The sequence below is a fragment of the Phyllobates terribilis genome, unplaced genomic scaffold (assembly GCF_046119375.1).
Source record: "Phyllobates terribilis strain yellow unplaced genomic scaffold, ASM4611937v1 Scaffold_11__3_contigs__length_659146591, whole genome shotgun sequence".
NCBI lineage: Eukaryota > Metazoa > Chordata > Amphibia > Anura > Dendrobatidae > Phyllobates > Phyllobates terribilis.
The window spans coordinates 322742113-322754120 of NW_027362771.1; the positions used below are offsets into that span (position 1 = coordinate 322742113).

General features: G+C 46.6%; 1 protein-coding gene across 1 annotated transcript in view; it reads left to right on the forward strand.

Moving 5' to 3' along the window:
* Positions 1-10137: 10137 nt before the first annotated feature.
* The window catches only part of LOC141167263 (protein tyrosine phosphatase domain-containing protein 1-like), a 63288-nt gene continuing 61417 nt past the window's right edge, over positions 10138-12008 (forward strand). The window contains exon 1 of the mRNA XM_073654697.1: positions 10138-10316. Coding sequence (XP_073510798.1) covers positions 10138-10316 — 179 coding nt within the window. The remainder of the gene's footprint in view (positions 10317-12008) is intronic.

Here is a 12008-nt window from a genome sequence, read left to right on the forward strand (position 1 = left end):
AACCAGAAGACATACAACAGCTAACAAGGACAGTTACACAACAAGAAATTTTAGAGACGTTAAAAACCATTCCTAGTGGGAAATCTCCGGGATCAAATGGCCTTCCCATAATTTATTATAAAAAAAATTATCAAATCCTTTCTTCCACACTTAGTAAATTTGTTTAACGCGTTTCTGGAAGGTGATACCCTGACTAGACAAACTTTAGAGGCTCATATTTCGATCATGCACAAGGAGGGCAAGGACCCTACACGTTGCGGTAGTTACCGTCCAATTTCACTTTTGAATGCTGACATTAAATTATGGGCTAAACTCCTTTCTAGGAGATTGGAATGTGTGCTCCCATATTTAATCCATCGTGATCAGGTGGGATTTGTCAGGGGGAGGGAGGGAAAGGACAACTCCATTAAAATCATCCAGCCATTGCCTATGCTAGTTGAAATGGGATTCCTCTGACCTTACTCTCCACAGATGCCGAGAAGGAGTTTGACAGAGTGAGTTGGCAGTTTTTAACATATACTTTGGAAAAATTTGATTTTCCACAAAAATTCGTAGACGCCATTCTCTCATTATACTCCTCCCCTTCTGCTAGAATTTGGGTAAACGGTACTCTCTCACAAAGTTTTAATCTACAGAACGGGACGAGGCAGGGATGCCCTCTCTTGTCCTCCCTTTTCATTCTTCTCATGGAAACACTCGTCCAGGGAATCAGACAAGAACCGGATATACAGGGGGTTAAAATTAAAAACACTGAACTATTGACAGCAGTCTTCGCAGACGATCTACTCCTAATGCTATCTAATCCGGTTAAAGCGTTCCCCAGGATCTTGACAATTTTCAAACAATTTGGGGAGTTGTCTAATTTTAAAATAAACTCTAAAAAATCGGAAGCACTAAACATCTCTGCTTCCTTATCTGATGTTGAATATTTACAGAAGTCAGCTCCCTTAAAATGGCCGCACAGCTTTATCAAATATTTAGGGATACAGATTACTAACAACCCAGGTATGCTATACAATAAGAACTTTACACCACTTGTAGAGAAAATTAAATCCATCCTTAAAACATATGACACCCCACTGCTATCTTGGATAGGAAGGTAAAACATGGTAAAAACTTACATTCTTCCCAAAATTATCTACAATATAAATATGCTTCCCATAAGTCTCCCTCCTACATTCTTTTCTTCCATAAAACAGGTTAAAGCTCAATACATATGGAAACACAAAAGATCAAGGATTTCACACAAAATCCTATCCCAACCAAACCATAAAGGAGGTATTGGTTGTTATGGGTCCGGGTGGTGGAACCTCTGTGCTTCGGTGCAAGGAGGGACTAGAGGGACGTAACTAAGTGCCTACTCTGACCGACCCAGGTCACACGGCAGCTTAGTTGACTCCGTGAACCAGGCAGGGACCAGGCAGGTGAACCAGGTGCCACTCTGGGACCGAACTTGTGTGAGAGCAGGTGACTTCCACGGGTCAGATGACAGGAGCTGACCGATACCGCAGATGATCATGGCACGAAGGCTGGCTGGTAATCCGGGTAGATAAGCAGGCAGGTATGGCTGACAGCCAGACAGGTGCTCCGGCGGCAAGCTGGAGGGCACGGCAGGTAACTGGCAGGTGCTCCGGGTAGGCAGGCTGGCGTGCACGGCAGGTAACTGGCAGGTGCTCCGGGTAGGCAGGTAGGCGGGCACGGAAGGTAACAGGCAGGTGCTCCGGGTAGGCAGGCTGGAGGGCACGGCTGATAGACTGGTGGGCAGGACTGTTAGACAGACTGGTGGGCAAGGCTGACAGGCAGCGGGACCTGAGGGCTGAGGAAAGTGTTAGCACACAAAACAACAACCTTGCACAGACTCCTCCATTTAGGAGGATGTGCCTTATATAGGGAAAGTCCTCCAGCCATTGGCCGGGGACTCTTTAGGACGGCGCGCGCGGCCCCTTTAAGAGGGAGAGAGCGCGCTCCCTAAGCACAGTGCCCGGGAATCTGCGAGCGGTGCGCGCCACAGCAGCAGCAGGAGGGGAGGGGAACAGCATCTCTGCCCGGCAGGAGGCAGAGACACCGATGCTACAGTACCCCTCCTTTACGCCCCCTCTTCTTTAGGCCCGCGAGAAATCTTTTAAGAAAATGAGGGGCATGAATGTTCTCCCTGGGTTCCCAAGACCTCTCCTCCATGCCAAACCACTTCCAATCCACAAGAAAGAAAGTCTTTCCTCTTACCCTCTTGGTGGCCAAAATGTTTTCTACCTCAAAGACGTCCTCAGCGGAGACTGGAGCTGGGGTGGTACCTGGATCGTCAGAGAAAGAATTAAGGACAACTGGTTTGAGGAGAGATACAAGAAAGGAGTTGGGAATCCTTAAGGTGACCTGGAGTTTCTGCTTGTAAGCCACGGGATTAATTTGGTTCAGAACCTCGAACAGACCGATGAACCGCGGACAATTTATAAGAAGGTGTCTTGAGACGGACATATTTGGAGGAAAGCCAGACCTTGTCTCCCGGACGGAATTGGGGCAGATCCAGACGTCTCTTATCAGCATGTTTCTTCATCCGCTCGGAGTACTGAAGAAGCGCAGATCTAGTGTCTTCCCAAATAGCCGAAAATTCGCTAACGAGAGACTCCGTGGCAGGATTGTCCACTGAAGAGGAGACGGGAAACGGAATCCTGGGGTGTCGACCGTAGACCACCAAAAACGGGGATTTAGTATAAGACTCGCTCTCATGGTGGTTATAGGAAAACTCGGCCCAGGGCAGGAGCTCAACCCAATCTCTATGGTGAGCGTTGACAACGTGCCAAAGAAAGCTGGTAAGGATCTGATTGATACGTTCCACTTGACCATTGGACTGAGGATGATAAGCAGAAGAGAAATCCAAAGAGACATCCAGCAGCTTCCACGTGGTTCTCCAGAAGCGCAAAGTGAATTGAACTCCGCGATCCGAGACAATGTGGAAGAGTAGGCCATGAAGATGAAAGATGTGATGGATGAAGTCCTTAGCCAGCACAGATGCAGACCAGGCAAAGGGATGAAGTGGGCCATCTTAGAAAAGCGGTCGGCGACCACCCAAATGACAATACAACCAGCAGAAACAGGGAGATCCATGATGAAGTCCATTGCAATGTGTTGCCATGGAGCAGAAGGCACAGGAAGAGGAAGGAGATGGCCGGCTGGAAGTTGCCTTGGAACCTTGTTACAGGCACAAGAGGATTAAGCCGCGACAAAGTCCGCAACATCCTTGCGCAGGGAAGGCCACCAGTAATGTCGGGCGACAAGCAGAAAAGTCTTCCTCTGGCCAGCATGACCGACTAGTTTGGATGAATGGCCCCAGAGTAGAACCTTCTTCCGATCCTGAACCGCTACAAAGGTCTTGCCGGGTGGAAGATGAGATAGGTCAAACGGAGCAACAGTCATTACTTTGGAGGGGTCAATGATATGTAGAGGCTCCTCCTCTTGGTCGGAAGACAGGAATGAGCGGGATAGAGCGTCGACTTTAATGTTCTTGTCCGCCGGGAGGTAGTGCAGAGTGAAGCAGAAATCGGGCAAAGAATAGAGACCACCTCTCCTGATGCGGATTTAGTCTTTGGGCGTTCTGTAAATAAGTGAGGTTCTTATGGTCAGTGCAGAGCCCCCTCAAGCAAATAGCGCTACTCCTCCAGCGCTAACTTGATGGCCAGCAGTTCTCGATCTACTATAGAGTAGTTGCGTTTGGACGAGGAGAAGAGCTTGGAGTAGAATCCGCAGGTCACCATTTGCCCGGACGAGGATTTCTGGGTGAGCACTGCTCCAGCCTCGGAGGAGGAGGCATCAACCTCCAGGAAGAACTGCTTGTTGCAATCCGGACGGTGTAGCACAGGAGCGGAAGAGAAGGCTTGTTTAAGGGAGACAAAGGCCTTCTCCACTTCGGAAGTCCATTCCCTGGGATTTGCTCCTTTACGGGTGAGCGCAGAGATGGGAGCAGTCGGGGAGGAGAAATGAGGAATGAAGAGGCGGTAATAGTTTGCGAAGCCCAGAAATCGTTGAATCGCCTTCAACCCCTGCAGTTAGGGCCACTTTAAGACGGCAGTCACCTTCTCGGGATCCATCCGCAGACCAGTCTCAGAGATAATATAACCTAGGAATGGCAGAGAGGTCTGCTCAAAGAGGCATTTCTCATATTTAGCGGAGCCTCAGCAGAACCTGACGAACATCCCTCCTGTGTGAGGGCAGATCCAGAGAGAAAACCAAGATATCGTCCAGGTACATCACCACGCAAAAATACAGGAGATCTCGGAAGATGTCGTTAACCAGCTCCTGGAAAACGGCTGGAGCATTACAGAGAACAAAGGGCATCACGCGGTGTTTGTAGTGACCTTCCCGGGTGTTGAATGCCGTCTTCCACTCGTCTCCCTGGCAAATCCGGACCAAATTGTACGCCCCACGAAGATCGAGCTTGGTGAAGATCTTCGCGCCTCTAAGGCGGTCAAACAGCTCCGAGATGAGAGGCAGGGGGTACTTATTTTTTATGGTAATCTGGTTTAGGCCCCTGTAATCGATGCAGAGCCGTCTTTCTTCTTGACGAAGAAGAATCCTGCTCCAGCCGGGGAGGTGGATTTCTGGATAAATCCCCTAGCAAGATTCTCCTCTATGTACTCAGACATGGCACGGGTCTCAGCCAGCGACAAGGGGTAGATTCGCCCGCGGGGAGGAGAAGCTCCAGGTACCAGGTCGATGGGGCAATCATACGCCCTATGAGGTGGTAGTGTCTCCGCTGTTTGTTTGTAAAAGACGTCCGCATAGGACCAGTAGGGTGCCGTCAGACCAGGTAGATTAGCCGGAGTAGACAGGACTCATGGCATTCCTGACCCCAACGGAGCACTTCACCAGATCTCCAATTCAGGACGGGCTAATGTCTTTGTAACTAGGGTAGACCAAGCAAGAGAGAGTGACAGAGACCGGACATGAAAGGAGATCTTCTCCGAGTGCAGCATTCCCACCTGAAGGGTAACAGGCTCAGTGACAAGCAAGATGGTTTCCGGGAGAAGCTTCCCATCCACAGAGGCAACCGCCAACGGTTCAGACAGACGTACGGTAGGAATCTGATAATGCTCCACAACGGCCTGTTGAATGACGTTCCCAGCAGCTCCGGAATCCAGATGGGCAGTTTCGAAGATGCTTGTCTCACCACTGGAAATGGAAACAGACAGAGTCAAGCACGGAGAGAATTTACTCTTGCCTAGGACGACCTCTCCGAGCGGTCCTAGACACTGGAGTTTCCCGGCTTCACTGAGCAGGAACGGATCAGATGCTCTATACTGCCACAGTAGAAGCAACTCCCCTCAGCGCAGCGTGTCTCCAGGCGAGACTTGACCATCTTGATTTGGTGAATTTGCATAGGCTCTGACGAACATGCCCGGGGGATTGCTGGTTGCGAGACTGGCCTTTGGAAGGTTGGAGCGAGATGTGGAAATCTTCTCTCCCGGGTCGTCTCCTTAGTACGTTCCAGAAAACAGATGTCAATCCGGGTAGCTAATGACACCAGGTCGTCCAGGGTGGAAGGTATGTCACGACCGGCTAGCTCGTCCTTTATCCGACCGGAAATGCCCTCACAAAAGGTGGACACCAGGGCCTCATTGTTCCAGGCAAGTTCAGATGCGAGGGTTCGGAAACGCATGGCATACTGGCCCACAGAGAGACTCCCTTGGCGGAGTCGGAGAAGTAAGGAGGCAGTAGAGGATCCTCGTCCAGGTTCATCAAACACCTTCTGGAAAGCCGCAAGGAAGGACTGGAGATTGGATACTAGAGGATCCCCTCTCTCCCACAGAGGGTTAAGCCATGCCAACGCCTCTCCGGTGAGGTGAGACATAATGAATGCCACCTTGGCCCGGCCGGAGACGAACTGGTGTGCCAGGAGGTCAAAGTGCCTTTGTGCACTGATTTATGAAGCCCCGACATAGGACAGGGTCACCATCGAAACGAAAAGAAGCAGAAAGCCAGGGTCTAAAGCCGGGTGTCACAGCGCCACTGGGTTAAGGTGTAGCCGGGGTGGGTTCCGCTCGGCTAGAGACGGACACAGTCGGGGTGGACAGCGTATCCAGGCGGGAGTTGACTGTCCGCAGAAAGGACAGGATAGTTTCTTGTTGGGATGTCGAGACACCTCCTGGTACAAACTATTCAATTAAACAATTCCTCTCAAACAAAATCCCTATGATAGACTCATGGCCAATCGGCACCTCTGCGCGACCCAAAAATTTCCTACAGCAGAAACATGTTTTTCACATCTTTTCACTGTTTAAAGCAAAATTCTCTAATATTAGGAAGGGTTCTTGGATAGACATGTTAAGTAGACTTTCATTCCCATTTCCTAAGGGAATTTCGAAGATATATAACCATATGAAATTACCCCATTCTTCCCAAAAACCCACTTTCATATACTCCTGGGAGAAGGAACTGAATATCTCGTTGTCTGAAGAAGTCGACTCCATTCTTTCCAATTCACATAGTTTTTCTAGATGCATAACTTTACAAGAGAATTCGTTTAAAATCATATCGCGTTGGTACAGAACCCTGGAAATTTTACGTGATTTTGGTCTGATCGATTCTAACTTATGTTGGAGATGCTAGATAGATGTGGGTAGCATGACACATTTTCTGGTCATGCCCTAAGATTAGACCATTTTGGGGAAAAGTAGATGAGGCCTTAAAAAACTAGGCCTGATAAGTCACACACTAACCCTGAAAGAAATTCTATTATCCTGTCCAACAGATAACTACAAGCATGAATTGATCCCCCTATTGTTGGGGGCAGCAAAACAATTGATTTCCTTACATCAGAAGCAAGAATCTCCCCCCACTCATTTGGAGTGGATAAATAAGGTTAACATGATAAGGCGTTTAGAGGAACTCACCAGCTGGGAAGCTTATAGACACTCCCAATTTACTAAAGTGTTGAGCCAGTGGAGGTAAGGGGAGTCATCTTAATTAGACCCTCGGGAAAGGTTCAATGCCTACTTATTTTATGTTATTCTTTTAAGTTTAGTATTCCAGTATTGCTGGTTATACCCATTCCCCTTCCCCCACCCCTCTACATGTTATGTGTACCCTTCATAGAGAGTGTATACCAATGACGAACCCTAAGTATCACTAAGCTATAAGAGACTTGTTATTTCATATAGAGGTCAACTAACTGTCTGTTTCTAGTATTCATACGTCTAGCTACCTTTTTTTTTTTTCCTCATTATTAAGGTCTGGCTAGGAGGTTATGAGCATGCTGTTGTTGTTGTTATATATGTTATTTGTTATTATGTTTTTGTAATGTATTAACATGGTTGCTGTCATTTTGAAGGCCATGGCGACATGATTTCCAGTCCCTTTTGCATGCTACTGGCTGTTGTGATGATGCCATTCCCGTGATCAAAATTTTGTTCAAAAATAAAGAACGTTTTAAAAATAAAATACCTCATTATGAATAAGGGCTGAGCAGGATCGGGGACCAACTATGGACTCCCAGCAATGGGAAGCTATGTAAAGGTAATGCCCAGCTCAAAGAAAGGGAGGCAACACCTTTGCGTGCTTATAGAAGGGTATATGTTCATTTTGTTTCTATCTTAGGTTTTGTTAGTGTAATGTGGCTTGGAGCGGTAGCCGTGTGCAAGGTACTCGTCTTTTATGCCCCAGCATGTTACATGAAGGCCGCATGATACTGTTTACTCTGGTTGACCAGGACCAGATTTGAAGACTTCAATGAGGGAGACCAACAGTCAAAAATAAACTTTTTACTGAACAATAACTTGGTGGGGATTATGTACAAAAGATATCGCGTACACAGCTTAATGAGCATTTCCTTTACAGTACTGAGTATTTTCACACACGATTTCAGTTCCTTTTTCCTTCTTAAGGGAACTAGCTTGCCAATATCGTCGGCACTTAGCTTCTCAGCATGCTGACACCTTGGAACTAACAACCGGGGCACTTTCTTTGTCTCACGTTCTCTATTCTGTCCTTGCCCCTTACCGCTCCGAGATATAAACTTGGGCTGTACTGCTAGGCATCCAGTCCCGGGACCCATCTCCAGTGCATCACTCTGTCCTCGGTCACTTCTCTCTTTCCCTCTCTCTCTCTTTACCCAGGATCACGCCATTCACTGCCTCGGTCTCCACTCACATCAGGAACACCCACGTCATGCGGCTCTGCTTACTAGTCAGACCGTAGGTCCACTTTTACTGTCTAATTTCCTGACAGGAAACTGTCACTGTCCCTTCACCTTAGCCACTCCCACTCTAGGCTTGTCCCAATCATTAACTCTAACTGTCCCCAATGTCGGGCAGAACACAACACCATCACTAATAACAACACTTATCACAATTCACATTATACACCATAACAGTACTAGTGTCTTCAAGGGGAAACGTGGGCAGTATGTCCATCTCCCTGCATTTGTGCAGTTATTGGTTTAATACTGAGAAATGTGCTGACAAACTCTCTTTAAGCTATTAACTGCTAAAATGTATAATCTCTATCAGGTTTAGAGCCTCTAAGGATTAGCTAAAGAAGCATAAAAACAGTACTGGTTTAAAAGAGAATGCTTCTTCCAATGTGCAGGCTCAAAAGGGTGAAGTCAAATGTATAGTCCAATCCTTGCAGAACTTGATTATATAGTTATGGTAATGGTTGAAGGGAGCAGCATCCTTACTATAATTTACTGAATGGTTTTGCTATCAGGTATGTTGGCACAGTAACGCTGTCAAGCAGAACCTAAAGGCTAGTGTATTAAGCTAAGAAGCTTATGAGAAGTACGCTGCAGGTTGAGATTTACACTGAGAAACAGTGTCTATGCAGAAAGTGTTTGAGACAAGAATACCCCTACCGGCTCAAGGTATAGTCATTTTAGAACTTTTCATTGCTGTATATTTGTCTTCATGTATAATTGGACGTCATGTAAAGCCATGAAAATGACAGATAATGCTAATTTTACAAAGTCTATACTATACTTGTTTCAAACACATCTAGAACCTGATGTTGATAATAGTAATATGGTAAAAGGAGTCCCAGATATTTAATCTTTTATTAATTCATGACAGGCTTTCTTACCAGATGATGGTACATATCTGAGTAATTAGAGAAACAATTGTAAGAAATGCAGAATATATTTACTATTGTTGCCATTGGGAATGAATTACATAAAAGTAATAAATAAATCAGCCGTCATGTGTCGGGAGAGATGCAGGCTCAGCGTGTGAGCCCGCATCAAAGTCATGGACATGAGATATGACTTAAATATACATCATATGTCGTGAAGGGGTTAATATCATGAGACAACACTTTCAGAAATTCTGTAAATACACCAGCCTTATCAGGTCTGTGAGATATATTTATTAATGAATTCTGTTTGGATTGTGAAAATCTGGTGACAGATGCAATTTAAGTTAAATTTACTCTTCAAACAGTGTTTTCTTTAAGGGAGTCTATCAGCACGATCCCCCCAGCAGTTTATATGTTCATGATCATCTCTGGAAGATAATGCCATCCATACTTTTATTGATTCAGTATGTTGCTCCCTGAATGAAAAAAGTTATTTCATATACACATGAGGCTTAAGTTCTCTGGGAATATCAAAAAGCTTCCCAAAACTCTGCTTCCTGGCTCTGTTCTCCTCCCCACCTTTCTGTGCCAGCAGAGGAAAGTGGAACTGCATGGAGAATAGACCCAGGGAGACAGACATGTGGGAAGTACTCAGATCAAATCCAGAGCCACTGGTGGACACAGACAGAAACGGGTCCCTGTGCAAGAACAATATATGGGCCCTCTGCAGCCCAAGAGCTGCTGAAAATACAAAATTGTACCTGCTTTGGAGATAGAAATGAGCCCCCTTATCCCCTGGGCCCCTGTGCAGCCGCACAGGTTGCATCAATGATATGTCCGCCACTGCCCAGAGCACTTATGCCTCATTTGCATCTGAATTAAAACAGCATTTTTTAATTTAGGAAGCAATATATTGCATACGTACAGATATGGATGACATCATCTTTTAGAGAGCAACATGACAGTTTGGGAGGCTGGGTCATTCTGACAGATTCCCTTTAAAGTAAGATTTAAAATTAACCTTCAATTTTAGTCACTCATGTTATTATATTATTCCTTCAGTAGGTCATATCTCAGGCCATGAACTCTCAAAAAGAAGAACCACGTCCATCCTATTCACAGACCCGAGAACGACTTGTGCGGGTCGTTCCTCCTCATTTAATATGTTCACTTACATGTGGAGGCCGTGGTTGCCGCTATGAAGGTCCAGAAGACTGGACTGTCGAGCAGCAAGCGATTAGAGGACTTTACTCTTCTTGGTAAGAAATCTAATTGTATAAGTAGTGGTGTTTAGCACTTTAATGCATTTTCAATTCAATGTCTGGGCTACACAGCAACTGGAAGTTGTATGTTCTATGCCAAGGACTACTATGGCATGACCCCAATAATTGCTTAAGGCGAAAGAATTGGAAGAGACTTTTGAAACAGTCATGAGAAAAATCAAGGAAATCATTGCGTTGATACACTCTATATAAAATACATATTGATCAAAGTTTTGTAGTTCAAATGTGATGTTCCTAAAACACATTTATAAGAACATTGACCAGAAATTGTTCTAACACTTGGCAAAAAAAAGTATAGCCTTTAGCTAGATTTGTGAAGCATTAATAATACTTCATTTTATATATCTTAACCCCTTAAGGACCGAGCCACTTTGTACGTTAATGACCGGGCCAATTTTTTCAATTCTGACCACTGTCACTTTATGCGGTAATACCTCTGGAACGCTTCAACAGATCACCCTGATTCTGAGACTGTTTTTTCGTGACATATTGTACTTCATGATAGTGGTAAAATTTATTTGATATGACTTGCGTTTATTTGTAAAATAAACAGAAATTTGGCGAAAATTTTAAAAATTTTGCAATTTTCAAACTTTGAATTGTTATGCCCTGAAATCAGAGATATATGTGTAGCACCCTGAGGATTCGGCTGCTACAGGGGTATTGCACCTCAACCCAGAGGTGTGATATTCCACTCCCGGGTAAGGATGGAGTGTGGAACAGAGCTCGGTAGGCTGCATGCACTACACACATCCCATTTCCGGGGAACAGGCCGACGGTACTCCCACTTAGAAATGTGCAGGTACGACCGAGTCTGTTCCTGGCTGGAGTGGGAGGGGGGTGGTACATCCCAAGTAGTGTAGGGGCAGATAGGAGGAGCAGCCTGGGTAAAGATAGGAGCTCATTGGGTGCTGGTCACCTGAGCTCACACATAGAGGGTGTATATAAGGTGGGCACCAACTAAGAACAGGGTCAGTCAGCCACAGTCAGTCAGGCTGTGAGTCTTTGCAGAGAGAAGTCAGAGGAGCAGAGCAGCCCCAGAGAGAGAGAGAGGAGAAGAGAGAGAGAGACCCAGAGGGGGAAACTGAAGAAAAGGACTCCAAGAACCCAACTTAAATCCCCGGGTGAAGAGTCGGCACAGGGTACCGGAACCCAAGCTGGTGGGGGCAAAAACACTCCCCAGCCAGAGACCGGAGACCGTGGGCAGCGTTTGTCACGGTCACCCACCACATCCACCACGAAGGCATACCACGAGGAGGGTCAGGGAACCCAAGGCCAAGGGTCTCCCAACAGAAGGCCCGAGGGAGCTGGACCTGGGTGGATCAATAGTGGGGACGGCCAGAGAAAGGACAGAAGGAGAGCTCAGGGTCACGCTCCGGACTTGCTTGGGGGTTGGCTGGATCCAGGACCTGGTGGATGCAGCACGGCTCGGGAGGTCACTCGAAGCTGGAGTGACCGGAACATCAGCAGTGAGTAAATACCCTTAACTGCATAACCCGACTCTGTCTTCCTTTAACACCTATGCTGCACCACCACAACCCCCATCCTCTGCACCTGACCCCCTGAGGCTATACCCCACCCGTTGGGGGTTATACCATCAAAAGCTGCACCTACACCATCAGCCTCAGCGGACCCTGCTGCAGCGGCGGCCATAGTGACCGCAATACA